Here is a 26,734-nt window from a genome sequence, read left to right on the forward strand (position 1 = left end):
GTGGTTGCCGTGGGAGCGAGTCTGGTCGATAACATGATGATAATAGTGGTTGTTTTATAGCTGTTACGTGAGCACCGTTTGAGTTTCGGTGAATGGGTGATAGTTATGGCGTGCTGTTGTATTACGATAACGTAATAACTGGATCCATTGCGTTAGGCAGCTTTAGTTATGCATGGTAAAGACTGTATATTTGATGGTAACTATGTGGCCATGTATCCTTAGCGTCACTTGTAATGTGCTTTGCCTAATCATGCTTTTCTCGGCCTTTCCTCCTATTCCATAGACGTCTTTATCTTATTGTATATCATTATGGATTGCGTATCCTAACATCCTATCCAAGACTACCATACTCTGACCTCTTCAGGCATCCTATCCAAAAGTACCTTATCCCGACCTATACTTTTTTTTTTTTAATGTGTCCGACTCTGGGCATAGGCTTCACAGCCTGCTATCAAGGCCTAGTAGTCCTCCTACATACCATACACCTCTACATGTCATCACTTCGGCGCTAACACCCACCGTCCATATTGAATATATGCTAGGGCTGTCTCATACAGGACTGGTGTATTGGTATTAGCGGGGGTATTTTTATGACATGTTGGCTTGTCTTCTGGTGGACCTTACTGATCCAATTTAATTTCATCTAATTTAATGAAATTCAAATCCTTAAACTGTTCCCTGCCCCAGCCGGGATTTGAACCTGGGCCCGGTAGGACTGTAGACCACCTCTCTACTACATTATACTGATTACTTTATCCTCGCTTATCATACTCTCAGCTTCCTTATCCTGACTAATACTACTTGACATCCTACCTTACGCTAAATTTGCTTTGTCTGGTCCTGTCCTTATTCATACCTTCACTAACGATACCCTTTACAGACACACAACAAGGGACAAGCGAAAATAAGGAGATAGAATAGGAGAGGGAGGGACAGTGAGAAAATGTAAAACAAAATGAGAGGGAGAGACAGAGAGGAAAAGAGAGAGAAAAAGAAAACGGAGGTGGAGGAACAGGGGAGAAAAGAAGCTGTGGGAATATGGGAGGGAGAGAGACAGGGGAAACGAAGGTGAGCAAAAGTGAGAGGGAGGAGAGCTGCATCATCCTCAGTCAGAATAAAAGTAAATAGGGTTGTTGCAGGATCAATGCGCCCAACTGTACATAAATACGGCTGCACCCATACAGCCAGTTTTCAGTCTATATCTACCCTTGGATACCCTTGCATCAAAACCAAGTACCAGGATTTTGTCAGTTCGTGCACACGCAAAATTCCCGGCCAAGTATGTTTTCTGCTCCCCCTCGTTGATTATCGGGAGTTGTGCCATGATTGTGTGTGTGTGTGTGTGTGTGTGTGTGTGTGTGTGTGTGTGTGTGTGTGTGTGTGTGTGTGTGTGTGTGTGTGTGTTTTTACCGGGACGATATATTGGAGGGAAATAACACGAGTCGCTAGTAATCGATAGGGAGGAACTTGAAATCCATCAAGAATATACAGTAACGAGGTTCAAGCGGTTGCAGCCTTGAGATGTCGATTTTCGTGTTGTCCCTGGAGTGGTTCATTCTCACGAGTGCTGTAAGAAGTTATGTTATCGACGGAACTCTTACCGTGTAGTTGTGGCTGGGCAACATTTCGCAAATACTGTGCCTGCGTATGACGGTTGTGGCTGGGCGACATATCGTAAATACCTGCGTATGACGTGAAATGTGTCTTTGAGGAGGGCAATAAGAATGAAAACTATCCTTATAAAATAGCTTTTGTGTAATCCCTTCAGTCCGATTTTTTTGTTAATTATTGCCAGCTAGACGATTTTAATATTAATCTTGAGAGATTTTTTTCTAGCTGGAAGAGTTAGATACTGCCTCCATCAACCCCTACAGAGCTTCAGGTCCTCCAAGAGTTAAGTTAAATAGTTCGGCGACCATCAGCTAGCTCACATTATCATAAGAAACTGTTTTACGCTACGCATGAAGAGACGAGCATGTCAGAGCGTGAGCACAGCTGTTACTTTGTCGAGTCCCCATGGTGTTGTCAGCTCGCTTGCTAAGTTGTCGTTACACAAGTTAAGCAGCCGAATAGCCATGTTTAGCTGGCTCAGTCAGAAAAACTCTCATCCAAGTTGAGAAACGCTGCAGCTTGTATTCTGAGGACTCCGTTCAGCAAAGTGGTGATACGAACTGTTTACCACCATTTTTTTTTTTTCCTGGAAAACTACAGCAGCGCTTTAATAGGCAGGGCTTAACTCATCTAAGTAAAAATGTTTGGTAATAGCCGCAGTAACAGAGTAAGGCCCTGTCCTATAAGCTGTTTTGTACTAAAGAATTTAATGCGTCTAGACAGAAGCGAAAAACAAAAGTTTGTGTAGGGTTGTGTAAATTTTCTGTTGTTATTTTCTCTTTAGAATAGGTGTTACATGGCCGGTGGTAATTTATCACTGGAAGTTGTCAAATCCTGTCAGTGAAGCTTTCACACTGTCAGTTACCCAGTTACCCATCCGGTCAGTCATGCTGTCGTTTATAATATCCCGCTGCCTCTCTCCCTCTAACAAAAAAAAAAAACAAAAAAAAAAGCCCACTTTTGTATATTTTTTATATGCATTATGAAGTGAAATTATTGGCTGTCCTGTAGTTAGAGTGGATGTTGGGTGACTGATCTCTCTCTTTTTTACATCATAAGTGTGGTTTTGGATAAACTGAATAAAAATATCATCTGGGGGTATAAGACAATCTGCATAATGTATCAGTGTATAAATATTTTCGTTTATGAGAGAATCTGTATAAGGTAGTATGCAGATATATAAATGCGCATAAATACTGTATGCTCTTGTGTGAGAGAGTCTGCTTAAAAATGTGCATTATGTATAAGATTTAACTCATATACCTTTGTTCGGCTGGGATAATTCATAACAGTATAACATGGTCTGAGTGAGAGACTGTATATTGTTCTACATAGTGCAGGTCGTATTAATATGCTTTTGCCCTCAGGTGGAGTAATGCATAAGAATATAGCATTTGAGAGAGAGAGAGAGAGAGAGAGAGAGAGAGAGAGAGAGAGAGAGTCTGTACGAGAAAATCTGCATAATATATAAGTTCGTACTAATACACTTCACCCCTCAGCTGGGACTCCCGAGGCAAGAATGAGGGTGAGGGCAAGCACTGGGTTGACAAAGAACTCCTACAACAACGGGCATACTTCCATCTCCTACCCAGCCCCCACAACCCCGGGGCACACATGGAGATCTATCCCGTGGAGGACAGGGACGAGGGCAGATACAGGTGCAGAGTTGACTACCTCCTCTCCCCCACCAAGAACACCATCGTCAATTTTACCGTCATCAGTGAGTTCCCTATTTCCATTTTACCATTTTGATTTATATTTCTCTCGCATCCCTCCTCTTTGCTTTATTTTTCTCCTATGCCCCTCCACCTAGTAACACATTAAGGACCTGTTAATATCTACTGTTTTGTGTCGTGTTCCAGGATCGACTGTTACTTTTTGCTTGGAAAAAACAATATCGTCGACTTCACCGTCATCAGTAAGTACCCCGGATTTATGGCCTCTTTTTCTGATTTTTTTTTTTTTTCATTCGCCTCTCCCCCGTTCCTCTTCACCCACTAGTACAGTTAGGGACCTGGATGTAAATTTAACTGTTGCGTGCTGTGCTCTAGGGTCAACTAGCTCTTTTCGCCCACCAAGAACACTGTCTTAACTTTACCGTCACGAGTATGTATATTTTTAGCCACTCTTACTTAATCACCTTTATCTCATGTCCCTATTCACCTAGCAGTACAGATATGGACTTGGTCGTGTTGTAGGGGAAATTAGGACTTACAAAAACAACTGTCTCCCTCAAAAACATTCAGTCTGTCGATAAGCAGATATTAGCTGTCTTCGCATTACCGTAAACCTTTTCACCCAGGAAACCTATTGGGAACCTGGACGTAATGTTAAATGTTGCGGGTCTTGTTCTAAGTAAGCATCAGTACGCGTAAATACACAGACACTCTTTCCAGTTATAAAATTTCCCAACACTCCACGTAGGTCCAAGCTTCATCATCTAATACAACCATTATAGTACTTGTCCCGTTACACGCTGAACCATTTTATCGTTAACTGGAAGGCTCTGTAGCACCTGTTATTTATTTACTTATACTTTGCCCATTACGTGGAAATGACTCGATTGTGGACATCCCATTCGGAATTAAGACGTCTGGTTGTAGATACTTATATAGATAACCTGTTACTCCTATGTCATTTTTCTTTTTCATATTCGCGTCCCAGATACAAAGATAAACATGTAAGGTAGAGGTGCCAGGGAGCCTCCTAAAGCCACGAGGATAAAGTCCCATATATTATTCTCCTCCTTCCCCATCAATCTCCTCCTCACATCCCTTCCTCCTGCCTCCAACACACCATTAACACCCTCTCTCTCCTCCCTCGCAAGCTAATTCCACCGTCTAATCACACTAAAGCAGAGTCGTTCTCCTTATGTGAGCCTGAGATGTTGCTTAGGTCTTGGCTCTATCAGGTACAAAGTTGTGTTCCTAGTTCCTACGATTGATACTTCGAAATCTAGGTCTCTCTCTCTCTCTCTCTCTCTCTCTCTCTCTCTCTCTCTCTCTCTCTCTCTCTCTCTCTCTCTCTCTCTCTCTCTCTCTCTCTCTCTCTCTCTCTCTCTCGTGTGTGTGTGTGTGTGTGTGTGTGTGTGTGTGTGAAGTAATAAGTTGTTTAACACAAAAATAATAACGTCATAGCTATAATTAAGGTCTCTGGCACAGGTTTTCTCTTTTCTGTGCCGTAAATGGATGTCTGAGGTGATATGAAGGGTCTCCAGTAATTAACTCCCCCGCCTTCCCGTGTCTCTTCTCATTCCCCCTCGCTGTTACAAAGTTCTCATATCACCTTTTGGCTCCAGACCTTCACTTCTATAGATTAAATATATGAAGTTTGTGTGTGTGTGTGTGTGTGTGTGTGTGTGTGTGTGTGTGTAATTGTTACTTACACACACACACACACACACACACACATACACTCTACCCACTGTGTGTTCTTCATACTAGCCACGCAACAACATCCTTAAAGTCCACACTGTTCATCAAGCAAAGTTCTCTGCACCTTGGTCTGGTCTACTCAGAATCTCACTCAATAATTCAAGTGACATTCTGAACGCTCTTCTCCGGGTGTTATGGCAGTTTATACGTCGTGGAACAGAGAATGTGCCTTTTTATATTTTCCAGTCGTAAGTTTGACAAGGAAGCACAGGTGTATTTTTCTTCCGTACTGCATCCAGGTTTTAAACTTTTGTCGCCCATTTTGTTGTTGTTACTTCCGCCAGCAAAAGTTGGAGGAGGTTATATATTCATCCCAGTTTGTCTGTTTGCCCACAAGATGTCAGAAAGCTACTGATGCATTTACAGTGACATTTTGTGGTTGTGTGCGGTCATGGTCCAAGAAAGAACTGATTAAATTTTGATAGTGATCTGAGTTGTCTGGTACAGGCGTTTGCGGAGGTTTGCGTTCTGTTAGTGATCACGCTTGTTGTTGCTGTTGTTGTTGTTGGTGGTGGTGGTGGTTGTGGTGGTGGTGGTGGTGGTGGTTGTGGTGGTGGTGGTTGTGGTGGTGGTGGTGGTGGTTGTGGTGGTGGTGGTTGTGGTGGTGGTGGTGGTGGTGGTATTTTCCTTCTGTAGACAGCTTTTTTTTTTTTTTTTTTTTTTTGATATGCTGGGTTGAAAGTGTTTCTTTTATGTTGACTGAATGTTGTTCTGGACAGCGTTAAAATATTCGCCTTCTGTACACTAGTTTTATTTTATTTTATTTTTTTCCGCTGGACCGTTTCTTTTCCGATGCTGCGTTGACATTTTCTTTAGGAGACAGTTTTTTTTTTTTTTATGGGTTGATATATTTGTCTTCTGTGACTTTTTTTTTTTCGATGTTGCATTGAAACTGTATACTGTTTTTTTTTTTTTTTTTTTTTTCAACGCTGGAGTGAAATCTTTCCCTTCTGTAGACCAAATTTTTTTCAATACTGCGTTGAAAAATATAGCCCCTTTGTAGAATAAATATTTTGTCTGTGTTGTCCCCATAGTATAATAGCGTGCTGTTGGCTAAATGTGTCTCTAGAGTGCCCCTGAAATATAAGCCTTCTGTCGAATTTGTGTGTGTGTGTGTGTGTGTGTGTGTGTGTGTGTGTGTGTGTGTGTGTGTGTGAGCGCTTGTGCTAGGGTGATAGTATTGTACATAATTCTGCTCATATAAATTTCATATGTACTGCATTGATAGATTTGCCTTGGCCTGAAAATACCGTCTCCCCTTGTATTGTGAGTTAATAAAATCAAATAAAATAAGGCTAAAATACGATGCCGGCCACGAAACAGTGCTGTGGAAAGGATGTAGAGCTGTAGTACTTTCCTTCTTCTTCACTGACATACGTGAAATAAGTTGCAAAAGGACGAGAATTTGAACCAAGTTAATGTAAATGAGTATGGGACTCTCTTCCGTTCTGAATAAAATTGTTTGAAGATAATAATAAAACTGCATAGATCGCCTTTAGATTGAAGGAGTTAACGTGAATTTTGCCTTCCAAAATAAATCACCAAGGAAGGGATGTACGAAGTTTCCTATGCCTCGTAGAATGCATACCCCTTAGTCTTACAAGGAGGACGTGACCCTCAGGCGGTTGTGTTGTTTTACCAGGGAACATCTGCAGTCCCCACCAGGAGCAAGTTTACTGTTTGTGTAACCATGAAGTTGTGAGGCCAGGGCTAGCAGTTATAAAGGATCTTAGGCTATGTACAGAAAAAACAAGCCTACGTAACAATTATCATTTCAGATCTTTTTCTTTTTCGTATTGTGTCAGTTGAATGTTGTCAGATTTGATTGTTAAATGTTTGGTTACCGTATGAGTAAAAATGGAATTATAAACAATTAATCTTATGCCGAAATTAAGCGCTAGGAATGTTCATACATACGCCTCCAGAACTGTAGCCCGGGTCTGGGTTGGCCTTGAAGCGATGGGAGGGTACGAGGAGAAACTAGGCAGGCAGGGAAGGCAGAAGGGAGAGAAGCAGAGATGAGGACCCGAAACATTTGCTCATTTTTAATCCTGGCGCCGAGATTTCGCTCTCATAATTAATGCGCTGGAGGTAATCGGAAGGCGATGGCGGGAAATGAATATCCCCGAAATTTTAACCATTTACCTGGCGCCACCCGAAGGCCACTTAATATCCCCGTGTGTAAATAGCCTGCGTGGCTTGGTGTGCCATTAACGCCCCTAATGAAGGACGGTGCAGGGTCGAAAGTCGTACTTGAGGGGCCCCAAGGGAAGGAGAGGGACCAGAGAGTCATCTCGGGGGAAGTTCCACTCAAAAGTCTTGCTAAGTCGTCGTGTCGTGAAACCCAATTACAGGGTCGAGTGCGGCAGGGAATGACATAGCTTCCTGCTCGCTGCCTCTCATCCCTGCCGGCTCCCCCCTCACTCCTCTGCCTCCTCCTCCTCCTCCTCCTCCTCCTCCTCCTCCTGTCGCCTTGCCTTATCTGTTTACCTTGTCATTCCCGTCTCTGTTCCTAGAGTTCCTACTTTATTTCTCTCCTGTACCTACTTCGCTTTCCTTCTTATTTGCCTCCTCCTCTGTAGCCTTGCCTTATCTACTATCCTTACCCGTCTCTTTGTTCCTCCAGTTTCTGCCATTGTTTTCCTCTCCTCTCCCTCACATACTTTCCCGTGTTCCATCTTATAGTTTTTGTATCTCCTTCTCACCTACCCCGTCTGGTTTCTTATCTTACCTGTTTCCCTGGCATCCCCTTGTATATCTATCTCCAATCCTTGCAGCTATTTTTTAACATTTATTCGTTATCTCTTCCCTGCCTGGTTTTCCTGCCACCTCCTTATCTATGTCCTTCTCCAGTCGTGGAAGTTTTTCACACTTCCCTCATTCTCAATCATCCCTTGTTCCCTGCCATCTCCTTATCTTCAATATCTTCTCCAGTCTTTTTTTTTTTTTTTTTTTTTTTTTACGCTTCATCCTTCCTTCCTTTTCTCCTCGCTACCTGGTTTCCCTGTCATCGTATCTATCTCCAGTCCTTGCTGTTTTTTCACACTTCTCCTTTCCTTTTCTCCTCGCTACACTTGCCAACAGTTCCCTACTGACTCCGATCTGTTACCCTCATGTTACATGTGTTCCTTGTCATTTCCTTGACTGTCTTCTTTTCCCCGTGTTCCTGTGTCTTTGCTGCTTTTACTCATTCATTATGTTATTTTCTTTATCCAAGCTTCTTTGTCCTCATTTTCATGCCTGCTTTTGTGTCGTTTTCTTTATCTCTGCTTCTGTGTCGCATCCTCAATCCATAGTATCTATATCTCTGCTTGTCTCGCTTTTTTATCCCAATTTCTGTGTCGGTTTGCGTATTCCTGTTTGCTTCCCTTTTTTTTTTTTTTTTTTTTTTAGTTTCTATGGAGCTTTAGATATCCTAGCTTCTATGTCGCTTGTCGTATTTCTGCTTCTGTGTCGCATTCTATAACCGTGCTTGTATCTCGCGTTCAGCATCCCTGTTTGTACACCTATGTCGCATGTTTTATTCTTGCATCAGTTTCGCTTTCAGTATCTCTGCTTCGTTTTTTTTTTCTTTTTTCCTGTTTCATGTCGCTTTTCTTTTTCTTGCTTCTGTTGCATCCTTTGTCTCAGCTTTCATCCTCCTGCTTCCCTTCTTGCTCCATATCATATGTTGCCTGTCCTGCATCTTCATTTTCTTGCCTCTCATTTTGTTTTCATTACACGGCTTCTTGCCTTGTTATCCTTCTCCTCCTTCCCTTCCTTCCTTCCTTATTCCTTCCTTCATTCCTCTGATCATCTTGCTTTCCTCCTTCCCTTTATGTTCATTTATCATCCTTGCTTTGTTCTTCACCGTTTTCTTCCCTTTTTTTCTTCATTGTCTTCCTTCTCCTCCTGTGCCTTCCGTCCTTTACTTTCTCTCCTTTTCTCACCATTGTATTTCATCCTTGACTTCCTTCCTTACCTTCCTCAATTGCCGTCCTTACCTTCCTTCTTTGTCTTCCTTCCATACCTTCCGTCTGCTTCTATCCATTTCAGTTGTTTCCTGCCTGTCTCTCTCCTCCTCTCTCCTTTCCTCCTCCCTCAGCTTCTCTCCCTCCCTTCCTGCTGCAAATCCCCTCCGTACCTCCCTCTATCGCCCTCCCTTCTTATCTAACTCCATCAATCTCTCAGTTTCCCTTCCTTATTTCTCCCAGGCTCAGTACTTCTCCCCGCCTGCCTTCCTCACTGTATTCCTCTCTTTTTGGCCTCCTTCCCTCATCTTCCTCGTCCTAATTCCATCTAGTTACCTTCTTCCACCCACTTTAATATCCCTCCAACCTTCCCCCAGTTGCCGTATCTCTTTCCCTCCCTCCTTCCCTATCTCTCTCTCTCTCTCTCTCTCTCTCTCTCTCTCTCTCTCTCTCTCTCTCTCTCTCTCCCTTAAGGCTCTCCTTTCTTCGCGTCCTCACGTTCTCTACCGCCGCCCACCCTAATTTCCCTCCTTTCCCCCCCTTGCCTTCCTCTTTCCCTTCCTCCTTCCATCTTCACGCCCTCCTCCCTCCCTCTTTACCTCCCTCCTCCTTCCTTCCCTGCCTCGATCTCTCTCTCCTCCCTCAGTCCTGCCCTACCTCAGTACCTTCCTTGCCCCTCTCTCTGCTACCTTCCTTTTCTCTTTTCCACCTTCCTTCCCTCACTCAGCTCCCTCCATGCCTCCCTCCCTACTTTCCTCCCTCAGTTTCCTCCTTCTCTCCCTCCTTCCCTACTCTAGTTTCCTTCCCTCTCGTCTTCCTTCCCTTCCGCCTTCCCTCCCTCCCACCCTCCCTCAGATCCCTCCATGCCCCCCATAGTGGCAGGTCGCAAGGTATGAGTGTGCTTGGGGCCTTGTGTGATGGTGATGATGATACCGTTGCTGTCGGCTGTATTGCTGTTAGAGGCTCTGTAATTCTGCGATGCTGGTGTGCTGTTACTGTTGGAGAGATGCTGTAGACGTGGTATCCTGTAAACTCTCGCCTTCCTCGCTTGCTTGCAGGCTTCCTTCCTTCCTTCCTTCCTTCCTTCCTTCCTTCCTTCCCTCCTTCCCTCCTTCCTTCCTTCCTTCCTACTGTTCGAGAAGGTGAAATTTTTTGACGTTGGTGTGTTGTTGTTTCTACAGTGTGGTTCAGGAGAAATTTTGTTGTAAACTCTCTCTTTCCTTCCTTCGAGGGATGCTGCAGACTTGGCGTGCTGTAAACTCTCTGTTTCATTCCTTCCTTCATTCATACATGGTGTCAGGGTTGGTGAATTTCTGTGATGCTGATGTTTTTGCTGCTTCACGTTGGTACTGGAGGGATGCTGCCGAGTTTCTCGCTGTAAACTCGGCTGCTGTACCAGTGTCCTTGGTGTTTCTTGCCTGCTGTAGGTTGTGTTGTGTGGCAGTGGGATCGTTATTCCTTGTCTGAGTCTTCTGGTTGCTGTGTGTGTGTGTGTGTGTGTGTGTGTGTGTGTGTGTGTGTGTGTGTGTGTGTGTGTGTGTTTATAATTATTGATTGTGTGGTGACTGTACAGTTGTTATTGTGTAATTGCATAGCTGTCGTGCAACGCCTATCAGTGTTGCATTTATCTTGCAGTGACATAAGACTGCTTTTGTGCTTATTCAGTGAGTTTGTCTGGCATGGATGATGACGATGGTTGTGGTGGTGGTGGTGATAATGGAAGTGCTGCTGCTGATGATGATCGTGGTTGTGGTGGTCCTGATGATGATGGTAGTGGCTGTGGTGGAGTGGAGTAGATGGCAGTGGCTGTGGCGGTGTGGAGTGGAGTGGGTGTCGCTAATGACCTACGGAACCCAACAGGGGCCTTTCATTAACACTCTTTTACCTGATGTGTCGCCTGTGCTAATTAGAAGGAGCCTGGGTGTGGTGTGGTATGGTGAGGGGGGGTTGGGCCGAGAACGGTGAGAGAGAGAGAGAGAGAGAGAGAGAGAGAGAGGTAAAGGAAACTGAAAACCGGAGAAAAGTACAAAGCAGAGGGAAGAATACAAAGGAAAGAGGAATATCAAAGCCAGGAGGGAGGAGAGACGAAGTTAACGACAGAGGGAAAGGAAATGATGGAGGGAAAAGAGAAGGGGAGGAAACTGTGGATGGAGAGGAATCAGAGTGAGAGAAACAGTAAGAACAATTGAAAGGGACAGGTTGTGGAATAATTTAGATGACGGTGGGAAGGTATGAAGCAAATGGAAGGAAATAGAGAAGAGGAATTAAGGATGTGGGATGAGAGAGAGCGAGAGAGAGAGACGGATTCGGGAGGATAACTGTTTCTTCGTTCTGTTAACCTGTATTTCCTTTTACCTGTTAGCCATGACCTGATCCCGTTCCATCCCAGTCCCTTGTTCCGACCTCGTTTGGCATAGTTTTACCATTTGTGAATAGAGTGTCTGGGATCAGGTTAATTAATACAGCCATTACCGTGCTCACTGCTCCGATATTGAAAAAAAAAAGAAAAAAGTAGATGGAGAACCTTTTGTATCCAGCCGTACAGGAATATCTGATTATCTTCTGTGCTTAACCCGAGGCATCCCGTCGACGTATAGGTACTTTGCAACATTATGTAACTGCCAGTCCAAATGACATACTGGTAAGTCGTGCAATTGCAATGTTCATAATTTGCACAATTTTCAATTTTCGCGTGTGATTTTTGGTACGTATACACGGGACACCTTCCTCTATTCCTCTACAAGATGCCAGGCAGGAACAATTCCTTACACCGCATAACCTCCCCCCTCCCCCCCCGCACGCCATTGTCTCGGCAATTCACCTGTTATCAGTGACCTGGCCAATAAAGACATTCAGGGCCAGAGTGATTCCCCGATCGATGACAATGTGGAGGACAAAGTTTACATAGCATTAGAGAAAGAAACAGTCAGAAATGATGATCAGGTAATGTCACCAAAAAAGGTCAGGTATGTTGATGAGTTAGTGAGTGAAACAATGCTTATAATACTTATCTTACTGTTTGAAAACCAATATACTCTCGTACTACATATAAATTCGTACCAAATAAATAAATAAATACCGTTTATGAGTGGTGTGGAATAGTTACCCTCCCATGGAACTCGTTTTCTTGGAACCAGCCTGATAGAAAACCCAGTAAGGTAAGGAGGTACTGCTACCTGGATCCAGTATTTTAAACCTCAGGTGAGCGATTTCTCTATGAATTTTCGATGTTTCTCACCAAAAGCGGAGGTTTTAGCCAAAACAATTTTTTTCCAAAATACCTCGGGATTGGGGGGTATCGGAGGTGCGAAATCGGTTGGGATGTGACGGGTTAAAGGAAGAAGCTTTAAAAGTTGTTGATTATAGGAGACATTGATGGAGTGTGTTGCTTGATTTATTACTGATTAAAAATAGTTTACACGGTACTCTGTAGAAATAAAGAGCACACACACACACACACACACACACACACACACACACACACACACGCGGGGTTCCTCCAAGACGCTGCAACAAACTTAAGGGTGAGCAACGAAACTAAACTAGCTCTCCTTGTTCAAGCAACTTGCTTATCTGGTCCTGACTAGTTTCCTGTCCTGTTTAATCCTGGCTAGTTGCTTATCGTGACCAGTTGCTTATCTTACCCTGACAAGTTGATTATTTCTCACTCTTTGCTTATCTTATCCTAACTAGTTGTTTATCAGATCGTGTCTAGATATTTATATCACCCTATTTGCTTATCTGATCCTGACTAGTTGCCTATCTGATCCTTACTATTTGGTTATCTGATCCATACTAGCTGCTTATCTGATCCTGGCTATTGCCTTTTCCTCATTAATATACCCTTCTGTGTTATTTATACATCTCTGGTATATAAATCAATAACGTGCAAGAAAATATTAATCTCAGTATCAACCCTGTGGTGCAAGAACATATTAAGTATTATATTCCGGCTAATATCAAACAATAATATTCAGCTTGGAAGAGACACTTAATGTTAAAGAGACTAGTAATATTCGGAGTATTACTTAGGGTAACTTTTAAAGTATCTTTATATTTCAAAGAAAGAACATTAGAGAATTACCTTAAAGTGCGAGCGCGAACGCTATTTTTCTCGTGAAGAAGAAACCCTTTACCTTCGGGAAATTTAATTAACTCTCTCATGGCCGAAATAACTCTAGTATTTTGTTCAAGTACCTCCAGGCGATTTTATTTAGATGGAAATTAGTTCCAGGAGCCTGAGAGTGTTTATTCTTTGCGTCATTAACCCTTTCATGACTGGGATAATTCAGGTATTCTATTCCAGGAAACGTAAGACGATTTTACTCAGCTGAAAGTGAACCATAGGACCCTGAGAGAGCTAAATCCTTGTGGACGAAAAACATTCCAGAAAAAGATATAGAGATACCGAGAAAAAGTAGGGATCTGATAAGGGTCTGAAGGAGCTTGAGAGAGACAGAGATAAGGAAAGATAAGACTGCTGGATTAAGGGAGAGAAAAGATACGAGAAATCTGGAGGGAAAAGCGGAAGATATGAGAAGCGTGCAAGAGCGGGAATGCAGGTTATTAAGACAAGTGGAAAGATATGAAAAAATATATAAAGAATTGGAGAGAGGAATATTGAAGATTTTAGAGATATAGCATCGTACCTTTTGCAAGAAGGACTCACGCACGCACGCAGACTCAACACACACACACACACACACACACACACACACACACACACACACACACACACACACACACACACGCTGGTCAGCCTTTCGTGCACATAAGAGGCAGCTGATCCAAGTAAAGAGCAGCACACACACCGGAACTCACATGCAAACAGAGGCCTTCCATTAGAATTGTCAATTGCACACACACACACACACACACACACACACACACACACACACACACACACACACACACACACACACACACACACACACACACACACACACACACACACACACACACACACACACACACACACACACACACACACACACACACACACACACACACACACACACACACACACACACACACACACACCTTGTCCATCCTTATTCCCGTCCACACCTCCACACTCCCGCCGACCACACTTTTATAAAAAGGGCGGGAGTGATGGAGTCAGGAAAAAGTGAGAGGCAGAAATCGAGTCACCTTACAGCTCGCCTGAATGGAATAGAAAAGAAATGAAGTGTAATCCAATGAGACGGCCCTACGTGTGTGGCATGGCCGGCTGGGTGGGGGGAAGGGAGAAAGGAAGGAGTGGAGACAAGGGGGCCAAGGGTGGGAAGGAGGAGGCAGAGGAGGGGGAAGGGGCAAGAGAAGTGGTGATGGTAAGGGGAAGGGCTAAGGTTAAGGAGAGGGTAGGGGGCAAGAAGAGGGGATGAACATGGGGGAAAGGTGGGTGGCAAGGGGATAAGTTTAGGCAAGGGATTGGAGTGATGGTATAAGGAGATAGGGGTGTGGGCAGGAAGAGGGATGGGTGCTGGGGTGAGAGAGTAGGGGCAAGGAAAAGGGTGGGGACAAAGGAGGTGATTGGGGGACTAGATGGATATAGGTGTGATAAGAAAGGAAAGTATGAGAGAGGGTAAGAGACGGAAGGGGATATGGATGTGGATGCGGCTGTCTTTGTAGGGTATGGGGAAAGATGTGTCTGGAAGGTATAGAGGAGGGAGATGTGTATATAAGGAAAGAGATGTGGCTGTGGGATCTGGGGGAAGATGTAGGCATTGTAGCAGGCTATGGGGGAGGAGAATGTGAGATATAGATGTGGATGGTATGAGAGAATGTATATATTGGTATGAGGTGTCGGGGAGGGGACTGGGGATGTAAGAAGGAGGAATCGAAATACGAGAGAAGGAAGGTTGAAGTGGAGTTAGTTTCTTAGGAAAGTGAGACTGGAGTAGGGGTTTAGTAGAAGGTTTTGTTGGTGTGAGGGGAAGGGGAATCATGGAAAAGAGAGAGAGGAATGGGAAGGGAGATTGGAGTGAAGGAGAGTTGAGTATAAATGTGAGGCTTAGTTAATAGGGGATGACGGACGTGTGGACGGGGTAGTATTGTTGGTGTGAGGGGAAGTTGGTTTAAGTTAAGCTTTGTTAGGCTACGTAACGTTAGATTGTTACGCTACGTTATGTTACGTTTGGGTTGTTTAGGTTGGCTTAAGTTGTGTTAGCGAAGCATGAAGTAAGCTATATTAGAGGAAATTAGGTTAGATAAGGTTATATTAGGTTAAATTAGGATACCTTATATTCATTTCTTCTGTAGTTCACCTTAGTCCCTCTCTCATGCTCAGATTCCCTTCACCCTTCCCTTCTCTTCCTTCCCGAAGAAAAACCAGACATTCCGTAAGTCGAGTGTGGCAAGGCCAGTCGTTTCCCTTAAGTTTTTATAGCTTAATTCTCCCCACAAAGAAGAAATGTTTTATACCACAATTCACCTCGCTTGGAAGACAATTTTTTTTTTTTTTTTTTTTTTTTTGGTCAGTCGAGAGGTAAGAGAAAATCATTAAGTCAAATGTTACAGCTATTTTAATGTTGATTTTTAAAGAGTTCCGAGGAAGAGTTTTGTCGATCCCGTTTAACACAATTTTTGAATGTCAGCGTCTAGTCTCTTCTTTTCTTAACTCCTTGAACTCGACTACCTAATTTTCTTTTTGTGACCGCCAGATTCAGATATTCAGCTTAGGGTAGATTTTACTAGCTGGAGGGGTTGAAGAGAGCTTTCATTTACTTGTCTTTACCCAGGAGCTCTACAAAGTTTAGTATAATCATCCGGAAGCAGCAAAAATTCCTAAAGACGTCACCATATTTATGAGGTTAATATCACCTTAGTTCTTTCTGACTTTTTTCTTTCCTTTCTTCCCCATCGTTTCTTTTACGCGATCATTTGGGGGACTTACTTCTAATTATAGTTTCACTTTCTCTAGACGATTTTATTCAGCTGTGAAAAACCCTGATATTGATTGGAAAAGTTTGTCCTAAAGTTTTCTCGCACTCCCCATTTTTTCTTCTTACATTTTACTCCCTTGCGCCACTTCCGTTCTTTCTTTTTTTTTTTCTTTTTTTTCGTATTTTCTCTTTCGCCATCATTTTTGATACCACTTTTTTCATCATACTAGGTCTATTTTTTCGTGCACATCTCACTATTCTCCCCATATTTTGCTTCTTTGCTTTGCACTTTCGGTTTTCGTCTTTGTATCTCGCGAAAGGGGAAAGGGGAAGGGAATTTCCAGAGGCATAAATGTCTCGGCTGTATCACTTCTTTTTAGACTCTCTGAAAATGGGTTCTGTGTAGCCTGAAACGTTAGAAAAAATGAAATATTCAAGGTCTAACTCGTGTCTCTCCCACACAACATTTCCAAATAAACACTTCTTTCTCCCTCATATTTTTTCATTCCTTCACGCTGCTTCTCCTGTTCTTCATAATTGTGTTTTCTTCGACGTTTATAATATTTTTCTCACTTGCTGTCCCATTTTTCTTATGATTCAAAATTTTCATCTCACTTTTCAGATTAACTCTTCTCGAATTCTTTGTCTTTTCCTGTTTTACTTCGTTGTACATTTTTCTTTTCCCGTCCCTCTCACCTGTTTTATCATGCTCCAGTTTCTCACATTTTCCGCCATGCAATTTCATATGTTCTCTCTCTCTCTCTCTCTCTCTCTCTCTCTCTCTCTCTCTCTCTCTCTCTCTCTCTCTCTCTCTCTCATTCATACACGAATCTCACATGTTCTTTTCTGCGATTTTAGGCGTCTTGAATTCTACTTCGTCATCACGTTATATTTTTTCCCGACTCTTCCATTGTTCTCTTTCATTTTTTTTTTTTTTTTAAGTTTCGCCTTTGCATGTCCTCCTTTTTTAGTGGATGGAGGCTCTTCATTCGTCTCGACACTTTGTTCCAGGACGTAACATTAATCCCTATATTACGCTGACTGCCAGTTTTATATTATTTTATTAGACCCAAGTAATATTTTTGAGCTTAGAGGATGACCTATTGCACTGAAGCGGATACTGAAGGTCATATCTAACTACTGCTGCTCGAAAAGTCAGTCTCGCCTCAACTGCGTAAAGTCATTTTGTGGTAGGAAGACTATTATTGTTAGAAGCATGATCTTAGTAAATGGACTTCTCATCTTGTTAGCGTACAGTCTACCTTCCCATCTTGACTTCATGTGTGTGTGTGTGTGTGTGTGTGTGTGTGTGTGTGTGTGTGTGTGTGTGTGTGTGTGTGTGTGTTCACCTTTTCTCCCAAGTCACATTTCTTGTTTGTCTTTATAGTCTAACACTTCCTTACGTATTCTATCACTTTCTCCTTATTCCTGATTTTCTCCTCGCTTTCTTTATTCCTGTTGTTCTCACTCGTTTATTTGATGCATTTTTCGATTTTTTTCCCCTACATCTTCATTCCTCTCCTGCCACACATGTATTTTTCTCCCTTTTCTAACACTCCACATTTGCTTCTTCCCTCTCTCGTTCCTGTTTTATTTTCTTCCCTCTTTTTTTTTTTTTTTAATAGTTTTCTTGCTACTCCTCTCTTTTCAACTCTCTTTCACTGTCTTCTCCTTTCCTTCCTTCTCACACTTCATATTTACTGTCATATTATAATACTCCCTTACTTACTCCATGCCTTACTCCTTATTCCTATTTTGATTTTTCTTCCCTCTTGCTTCTTCACTCCCCTCGCTCTCACCCCTTTACTCACTGCATTCCATCTCTCCTCCCCTTCTCTTATCCTCTGAATACCTCTGATTCTGTCTTGGCTTTGCCCATTCCTTCAGTCCCTCCCTTCCTTGTCTGTTTTCTCCAAGTTCTCTTACCCCTATCCATCACACACACACACACACACACACACACACACACACACACTCTCTCTCTCTCTCTCTCTCTCTCTCTCTCTCTCTAACTCCTATCTCTCAATCTCCCCGGTTTTCTTCGCACCAGGCGACATTCGCCATTCAAAAATACGATTCCTGCATCTCTTCCACCTTCCCGTTGGAGGATGATTTTCTCTCTCCTCGTTCAGTTCCAATGCAGGGGGGAACCTCGGCCTCTCGGCACCACCTCGAGAAATGCCTCTTCAGTATGGCCAGAGAAACGTTGGCAGTTCCCTTGATTTTTCCTTTTTCACCTACTAGACCGATAAGACTATTGTATCGTGACCCCCTTAGATTTGAGTCCAATTTCTTGCCATATCTTGCGCCATTTTTTCCCCTTCTTTTTCCGCCGTTTCTTCCGGTCGCTGCGTTACGGTCAGCCTTTTCCCTTTACACTCTCCCAGACGAAGGGACGACGTTTTCGGAATTCTTAAAGCTCTGAGATTTTCTTGATATTCAATATTCAGGCGGCAAAATAAAAATCAATTTCATATCCAGATCCTTCAATATTATTTGGCTGCCAAGATTTGACGCCTATTTTCTACACATTGTGAGATTTTTATATATTTCATAGTAAAATATATCTATCAAAATGGCAGGCAAAAGATACAATAGGAAAGGCGTAGGCTATAGCTTGAGGTAAGAGGAGGGAAGGAGGAAGGCTGACTGGATCACGAGAGAGGGTTTTACGGATGAAACTGAAGAGCACGGGAGAGAGAGAGAGAGAGAGAGAGAGAGAGAGAGAGAGAGAGAGAGAGAGAGAGAGAGAGAGAGAGAAGGAGGGGGCATACAAATAAGTAGGTTGGTAAAAAAAACAGATAGGTAGGTAGCTAGACAGATAGGTTAACATTTCGTTTACAGGAACGAAGATCTCAAATAGCCACCAGTCGGAGTAAAAACACAGGGTATTGAGAGGTTGAATGTCAGGGCACATACTGACGCTGAAAAAATAATTATATCCCTAGAACTCGACGAAAATCAAAGGGAGATCAGGCTGAGAGATGCTGAAGTTAAGAATTAAACAGGAAGGAGAGGGGAGAAGGGAAGGGAGGGCTTGTGGGTGTTTGTTTATAATTCTTTCGTGATCGGGACAACTCTGGAATAGAATTCCAGTTTATGCCAGGTGGTTTTCTTTGAGCTGTGATTGAGTATAAGAGCCTGAGAGAGGTGATGCTCTCACCATCGTTATTCTGTGTGATATATCTTGGTGCTATTTAATGTATTATATTCACAACGTCTCCTGTTATTAATTTCTTGTAATACTTCATTGTTTATGTACGCGTAACTTTCTATTTAATATATTTTGTATGTTGCTTCATATTTAATTTATGACAGACGGGGCTATTTTTCATTTTTTGTAATATTTCATTTTACGCATTTACAACGTCTTCAGTTTGACATTTTTTGGTGAAATTCAACATAGGATGATCTGATGGTTATTTATTTGAATTGTTGTCGTGATAGGTGGTCACAGAGTCTTTTTCATATTTCTTAGTGTTATTCGTTACAACTTTATGTTTGATGTTTCACATTGTTATTTCATGTTTTGTATCCATGCCATTTTCTGTATCATTTGGTCGTATTATTTCATCTGGCATTTATTCACATCTAAAAATCTAAAAAAAAAAAAAAACACGTATTCCTGCAGGTGTTTAATTGCCAGGGCTTCCGTAGGTAACATTAGATTCATGCCTCTGGTTTTAGACAGAAGTGAACAACTCAGAGCACAGTTAATTAATCTTATGTATGAGAAACTCGTCTCCTTAGTAGTTCCCATCAGCATTACTTCCTTCCATTAATCCTCCGGGAAGTTGCAGGGTCTCAGCAAAGTTACATTGGAGGCGGTGATGAATCCCGCTCTTAATTTATGCAGCCAATTTGCCAAAGAACAAAATCCTGAGAAATATCTTGGGCCAGGGGATTAGGATGTCTTGTCGGCGCGATCGTTCCTGGCCAGATGACCTGTAGACATGACCCCTGCGACCACATCATCACGATTTGTATAGACTACACAAAAAGGAACACCCGCACCATTATAGACAGCAATATCGATACCACCACCACAGCCAGCGCCACAAACAGACACGACCGCTTCAACACAGACAACAGCAAGAAAACCGTCATAGACAGCAACACAAACAACAACAGAGATACAAACACAAGCAGCAACACCCGTATCAACACAAAAGCAACGATTCCACCACCACAAATAACAACACAGATACAACCACCACAAACAACAACACCGATACCACCACCACAAACAACAACGCCGATACCACCACCACAAACAACAACGCCGATACCACCACCACAAACAACAACACCGATACCACCACCACAAACAACGACACCGATACCACCACCACAAACAACGACACCGATACCACCACCACAAACAACGACACCGATACCACCACCACAAACAACAGCACCGATACCATCACCACAGATAACAACAAATACCACACCACAAACAACAGCACCGATACCACCACCATAAACAACAACACAACAACAGCTATAAAACCAACACAGACAACATCCCCACCGACACAGTCAAAAACAGTGATATATTCGCCACAGATATTCTCGACTACATACACATTCTTGACCACACAGATATTCTTATCTACCAAAACACAATCAACGCACAAACAACAGCAAGTGCTCCACCACGACGAGGACCAACAGCAACAGTAACAAGAACAACAATGACAACAAAACTGCCACAAAAAACAATATTTAATCCTCCTTCATAAGCAACAAAACAACACCAGTACCACTGCCACAAAAACAACAGTGAATCCCACCTCGACAAGCAGCATCAGAAACACCGTGTCGTAAATAGTGGTAATGATATAACTCAACACCACACAACATTACCGATAGAATATTGCAGCACAGTAACAGGGGGAACACCATAACACAGAACCAGTAGAGGCACCACAAAACAGCAGAACCTATAGCAACACAAACACTACACAAAAGTCCAGTAATACCACCACTAACGATGACACCAGCAACACACACGGTTGATTTTTGTATTCTGCCGTCGATTTTTTCCAGGTTAGGATAGATTCTCAAACTAAAGGGGTTGGATAGTCTTCATTAACCCCTCTACTACTAGGGATATCTAGTTTTACTAAAGTCTTCTAATGTTATGAAGAAAAAACTACAGAAATCATGGTCAAGGTGTTAAGATCTCTTGGTGTACGCACAGGTATGAATCCCACAGAGATTGTGTGTGTGTGTGTGTGTGTGTGTGTGTGTGTGTGTGTGTGTGTGTGTGTGTGTCTGTCTGTCTGTCTGTCTATTCACGAGTATGTCAATCTTTTTCTGTCTGTACTTATGTAAAGCCACAAAACTCGTAAGCCAGTCAGTTACCCATAAACGTTCTGAACCAAGCCTCGGGCCCCAACACCACTCCAAGATTAAGAAGAACCTGTTGTTAGCCTCTCATCTTTTTGTAATTAATATCTCTAGGGGGAAGTTATGGATGGATTTATGCTAATGAGAAGCGAGTCGTCCTTCATCGGATTGATATGCCGGAACTTTATGTAATATGTGAGTTTCCCATAGTTATGATGGAGTTTAGGGACTCAGAAGCTGTGTGTGTGTGTGTGTGTGTGTGTGTGTGTGTGTGTGTGTGTGTGTGTGTGTGTGTGTGTGTGTGTGTGTGTGTGTGTGTGTGTGTGTGTGGAATAAACCTTAGTAATACGCAAAGTGGTAGGGCGAGATAAGGATAATAAAAAGAGGGTCTTATGTCAATAACCTGCCTCGAGTAGGGAAGTTTGTGTCGACTGGTGATGAATACGCTTTTTATCTCTTCCTCCTCGTGTGTGTGTGTGTGTGTGTGTGTGTGTGTGTGTGTGTGTGTGTGTGTGTGTGTGTGTGTGTGTGTGTGTGTGTGTGTGTGTGTGTGTGTGTGTGTTTGTATATGTGTATGTGAGAGAGAGAGAGAGAGAGTCTAGATTCTCAGGTGTATGCGTGCGTAGTCGTATGCCCTTGTGGATTATGCTCTTGTTTTTTTTTTTTATTTGTTGTCTCCTTTTTCTTCTCTCCCTCGTCAGTGCTTTTGTTAAGCTGCTGTGGACGCGCCCTCAGCTCTGTTTCTTTCTCTCCTTTTAGTATCAATGTACCTTCCCGTCATTCTCATAGTCACCCACAGCCAGGACCTTATCAGCCATACTCTCACCCACACTTGCACCTTTACCCACTTCCATCATTATTCTCATCCTCACCCAGACCATAGCCTCATGCACACCCACAACAGCAACCACACCCACACCAGCAGCCACCCCGCACCCACACCCACATTCAGACCCTCACCAATAGCCACACCGGCAACCACACTCACAACCCTGCCCTCTCTCACATCCACATATACTTTAAATCTCCCCCACTTTCTCACTCTTGTCACTAAACGTTCTCGTCACCTCTCACTCCTTGACTTTGGTCCACTACACTCATCGTATTAACAAAACTGCGAGCACATTCACTCCGTGTTGCCTCCCGCTGTTCCAGTTAGCTCCACCTCACTCATAACTAGACCACAGTAAAACTTGCCACATCCTACTCCATTAAAACTCGCCACTTCCTACTCTCAGAATTTGCTCTTTTTCACACCCACACCCACACTTAATTAAAAACTCCCCACCTCTCACTCCTTAGGCCACAAGCCCTCTCTCTTCACCTCCCACTCTTTCAGTTGTTTCCACCACACTCGTACTCACATCCACAACCACATCCGCATCTACATCCCCCACACCACACCACACCACACCACACCACACCACACCACACCACACCACACCACACCACACCACACCACACCACATCACACCACACCACGCCCACACCCACATCCTTCCTAAAACTCTTTACCTCTCACTCGTTATGTCACCACCTACTTTCCCACTCTCTTTTCACCTCCCACTCCTCCTCCAATTTGCTTCACCTGTTTGCTTCAGTTTGCGAGGCCTTTCATCAGGTGCCGCCCTTGCCTGTCTTGGTGGTGGGAGTTTTGTTCTAATTTGTTGGTGGTTGCGGTTTCACGAAAATTAGTCCTGCTTTCATGCCGGGGAATTGGCGTATTCTTTGGCATAGGCCGTTTCACGAAAATTGTACCGTTTACATAACACTCTCTCACGTTTACGTTATACAAAAATGGCTGACTAAAGAATATAAAGCATCCTAGTACAGAAGGGGCCAGGTGGTGATCACTACCAGAGATAGAAAGAATATAAGAAAAGTATAATAGCGCAGTACCCATTGGTCCTTTCGTAGATATTTGTTATAGGGTAGAATATAACTAAGATATCTGTTCTAAGAGGCAAAGCAGGAAGGCAACTAACGAGAGATCTCTAGAGTAATATAAAATCGTTTGACGGTAGCATCGGTAATAGACGTCCAGGCAGTGAAGTGGATAACATAGACTTCCTCAGTACCCAGATCAGCTTGATAAGACGTACCGGCACAGAAGAGGATATTATCGAGTTCCTTAGTACCCAGATCAGCTTAATTTCTCTCCACCTTTCTCTCTCTTTCTGGTCATCGGGCAGGAGCGAGGCGCCTCCCGGTCCCCGACAAGAACCAATTCCTGTATTTAACTGCGGACTTTACGGGGCCGCCGGAGTCTAATTCGTCCCGAGTCTATCTGGTCGGGCCTCTAAATTTTACTCTTTAATCAGACTTAATCCCTTGGTTGGCGGTCGATTCAGGTTTCTGGTCCTGCTCATCCTCCTCTGTGCTCGCTTTCACTCGTGTTCTCCTTCCTCCTCCTCTTGGTTTCTCGTCTTCCTCATTCTCCTTCGTACCCTCCTTCAGTTCTTCATCTTCCTCTTGTTTCTGCCTCTCCTCCTCCTCCCTGCTTTCTCTTTCTTCTTCCTTCTGCTATTCATCATCTTTTTCCTCTTGTTTCTGTTCCTTCTCCGTACTCTCTCCTTCCCTCTTTCTTCCTCCACCTCCTTGTCTTTCATCTCCAAGATTCTGCACTCCTCTCCTCCTCCTCATCATCATCATTGTCATCATCATCATCTTCATCCTCCTCATCCTCATCCTCATCCTCAACCTCATCCTGCTTTTCTTTTTCTCTCACTTCTCATCCCCACTTCTCTGTTCTTTTTCTTCTTCCCACTCCTCGTTCTATATATTTTCTTTCCTCCTCCTTCTCCTCCTCTTCCTCCCACTTGATAACTTTCTTCATTGAGATCTTCATTCCCTGATGTCTTCATTCTCTTCTATAAACTTTCCTTGATAGAGTCTGCCTCTTATACCTATTGTTTCTTCTTATTTTAACAGACTTTAATGGATATTTTCTTTAAAAGCATTGGATATTTCTTCTAATGGCTTACCTCTCTACCACTGTCTCTAAATCTACGGTGATATCATGCCATTTATACATATTTCTTTCGTTATTGGAGATTGATCGTTCATATTTACTCATATATCCAATATTTTTAAATCATGGATGAATTTCGCATTTTATATATATCATTTTCCCCCCTAGATCGTTTACCTCCTTCATTCAGATATTTTCCTCCATGCTTTCCATTTTTTATCTTTTCAACACCTAGACCTCAGCGTTTCCCAGTCAAATCGCTGAACAGTAGCTGGAGAAGTATCGGTAAGTCTTCAGCCGTGATTTCGTCCTGTTATTTATTTATTTATTATTTATCCTTGGCGATGTTTTCAGCTTAGAACCTGTAGGGCGTCCGAGAAGTGGAAGAGTTATTGGAGGATGAGCCCAGACTTTTTCTGTTTGAAAAATATGTCTTCAGCAGAATTTAATCCCTTGGACAAAAAAAAAAAAAAAGGAAAGAAAAGAAAGAAAGAAAGAAATCGCAGAGAAAGGATTAAGGAAACATGATATAGGATCCAGTGTTATTACATAGGCATGAATATCTAGTAACACAGTTTTAACGCTAATGGCACTGCTGTTCGTAAAATCTCAGGCTCCTATTAATCATTTTGAGATAAATATAATCGTTTGGTGTTACCTGGAAGTAACACAAGATCTTTTCCGAACTTGAGGGGGTTAATGATACCAATATTAAACTTCAGGCAACTGTAACAACCCTTATCTCAGTCAAATTGATTGGTGTTAGCTGGAGGAGAATGCTAGAGTTATCCGGACCATAAAAGGGTAACTTCCTCAAATCAAATCCTACCGAACACTGTCAGGGACCAGGTTGGCTTTGGAAAGTCATGGAAATCAGAGAGAGTGTGAGGGTGGTTGAGCGAGTTCACGTAACTAAATGATTGTGTGAGATGAAGGAGAGAGAGAGAGGAGAGAGAGAGAGAGAGAGAGAGAGAGAGAGAGAGAGAAAGAGAGAGAGAGAGAGAGAGAGAAAGGAGAGATAGAGAGAGAGAGAGAGAGAGAGAGAAAGGAGAGAGAGAGAGAGAGAGAGAGAGAGAAAGGAGAGAGAGAGGGGGGGGGAGCAAGTCAGGCGTAAATGAGGAGACTCACGTACGAAAAATACAGGTTGCAAGAGAATGGTAAAGTGCAAAAAGTTAAGGGCTGGAGAGCCTTCATAACACACACACACACACACACACACACACACACACACACACACACACACACACACACACACACACACACAAAAGGACAAGGAATGATTGAAAGAGAGGCAGAGAAAAATGAAAAGATACAGGAGTGTTGGGTGTGTGAAAAAAGCGAGAGTGAAAAAGTGAGTGAGTGAGAGAGTGAATGCCAGGAACCCTACAGGCTGAAAGTGAGTACGAACGATTAGAATCAAACGCCAAAGAACAGAGTCAAGGGATAGAGAAGGGAAGAGCGGGGAAGAGGGATTGTTCGGAATTAAACTTGAACGAATTCGAGAAAGAGAGAGAGAGAGAGAGAAAGAGAGAGAGACAGACAGACAGACAGACAGAGAATTTGAGTGTGTGTGTGTGTGTGTGTGTGTGTGTGTGTGTGTGTGTGTGTGTGTGTTTGTGTGTGTGTACTGTAACCACCGAATTAAGTCCTGTGTACATAGTGTCGTTGTATGATATTTATTATGTACAGTAGGCTTAGCTCCCAAATAAACAGGTCTATTAATTTCTACCAATAACATCCATTACAATTATAGTACAAATGGCCGGACTCATTATACAGGTATCAAGTTAAATTAGAGCATATTAGCCTAATTCCACAAACATGGTCATCAAACAAATACCCTTACATTCAGTGCTCATATTTGTTCAATAAATGTTCGTCAGAATTTGAGATTGCTGTAAACGTTCATCTTCATTTTTTTTTCCTATTCATTCTGGTGATGTATTTTTGTTTTTATAGCTATCTCCCTACGATTAAATTCAATAAGGAAGGGAATTTAGCTGTGTGTGTGTGGGTGGGTGTGTGGGTGGGTGGGTGTGGGTGTGGGTGTGTTTTAATACGTTCTGTCTAACCCTTCCAGTGCTAAAAAACTCTCCTTAACCGTCTACTTAGGTAGTGATTTGCTATTGAATAAATAAATACTCCCACTAAAGCGTATTGATTGGTAAAAAAAAAAATAGTTCTAACTTCTGACTGGTGTAACTAAAACCGTCTTCACACAAGCCTATCCTGTGTTAAGAATGCCATCGCAGCTTCTGACTCCGGAACTAATATCGTCCATTCATGTGTATCGTGTGTTAATAACGTAAATTCTGAATGAGTAGCTAACAAATAACGTCCAACTATAACGTGTGCCAGTAACGTAATTTCTGACCCGGTGACTAACTAAATTCGTCCATTCGTGCGTATCGTGCGTATTGAACCAAGACCCATTTCCTCCCTACGCCGGAGCTGAGACCAACATGTGTTTACTCTATTCGTAATTACCCCGACCGATAAAACTCTCTCCCCAATCCCGCCAAGTGGCCG

The 26,734-nt window shown here is 42.9% G+C and overlaps 1 protein-coding gene across 1 annotated transcript in view; it reads left to right on the forward strand.

Moving 5' to 3' along the window:
- LOC145411865 (protein turtle homolog B-like) overlaps positions 1 to 26,734 on the forward strand; it is a 149,737-nt gene that overhangs the window by 11,117 nt on the left and 111,886 nt on the right. Inside the window, exon 3 of the mRNA XM_080281824.1 lies at positions 3,111 to 3,331. Coding sequence (XP_080137950.1) covers positions 3,111 to 3,331 — 221 coding nt within the window. The remainder of the gene's footprint in view (positions 1 to 3,110; positions 3,332 to 26,734) is intronic.

Source organism: Coenobita brevimanus, chromosome 91, assembly GCF_032717465.1.
Source record: "Coenobita brevimanus isolate Jiangsu-jjx chromosome 91, ASM3271746v2, whole genome shotgun sequence".
In the NCBI taxonomy this organism is placed as follows: domain Eukaryota; kingdom Metazoa; phylum Arthropoda; class Malacostraca; order Decapoda; family Coenobitidae; genus Coenobita; species Coenobita brevimanus.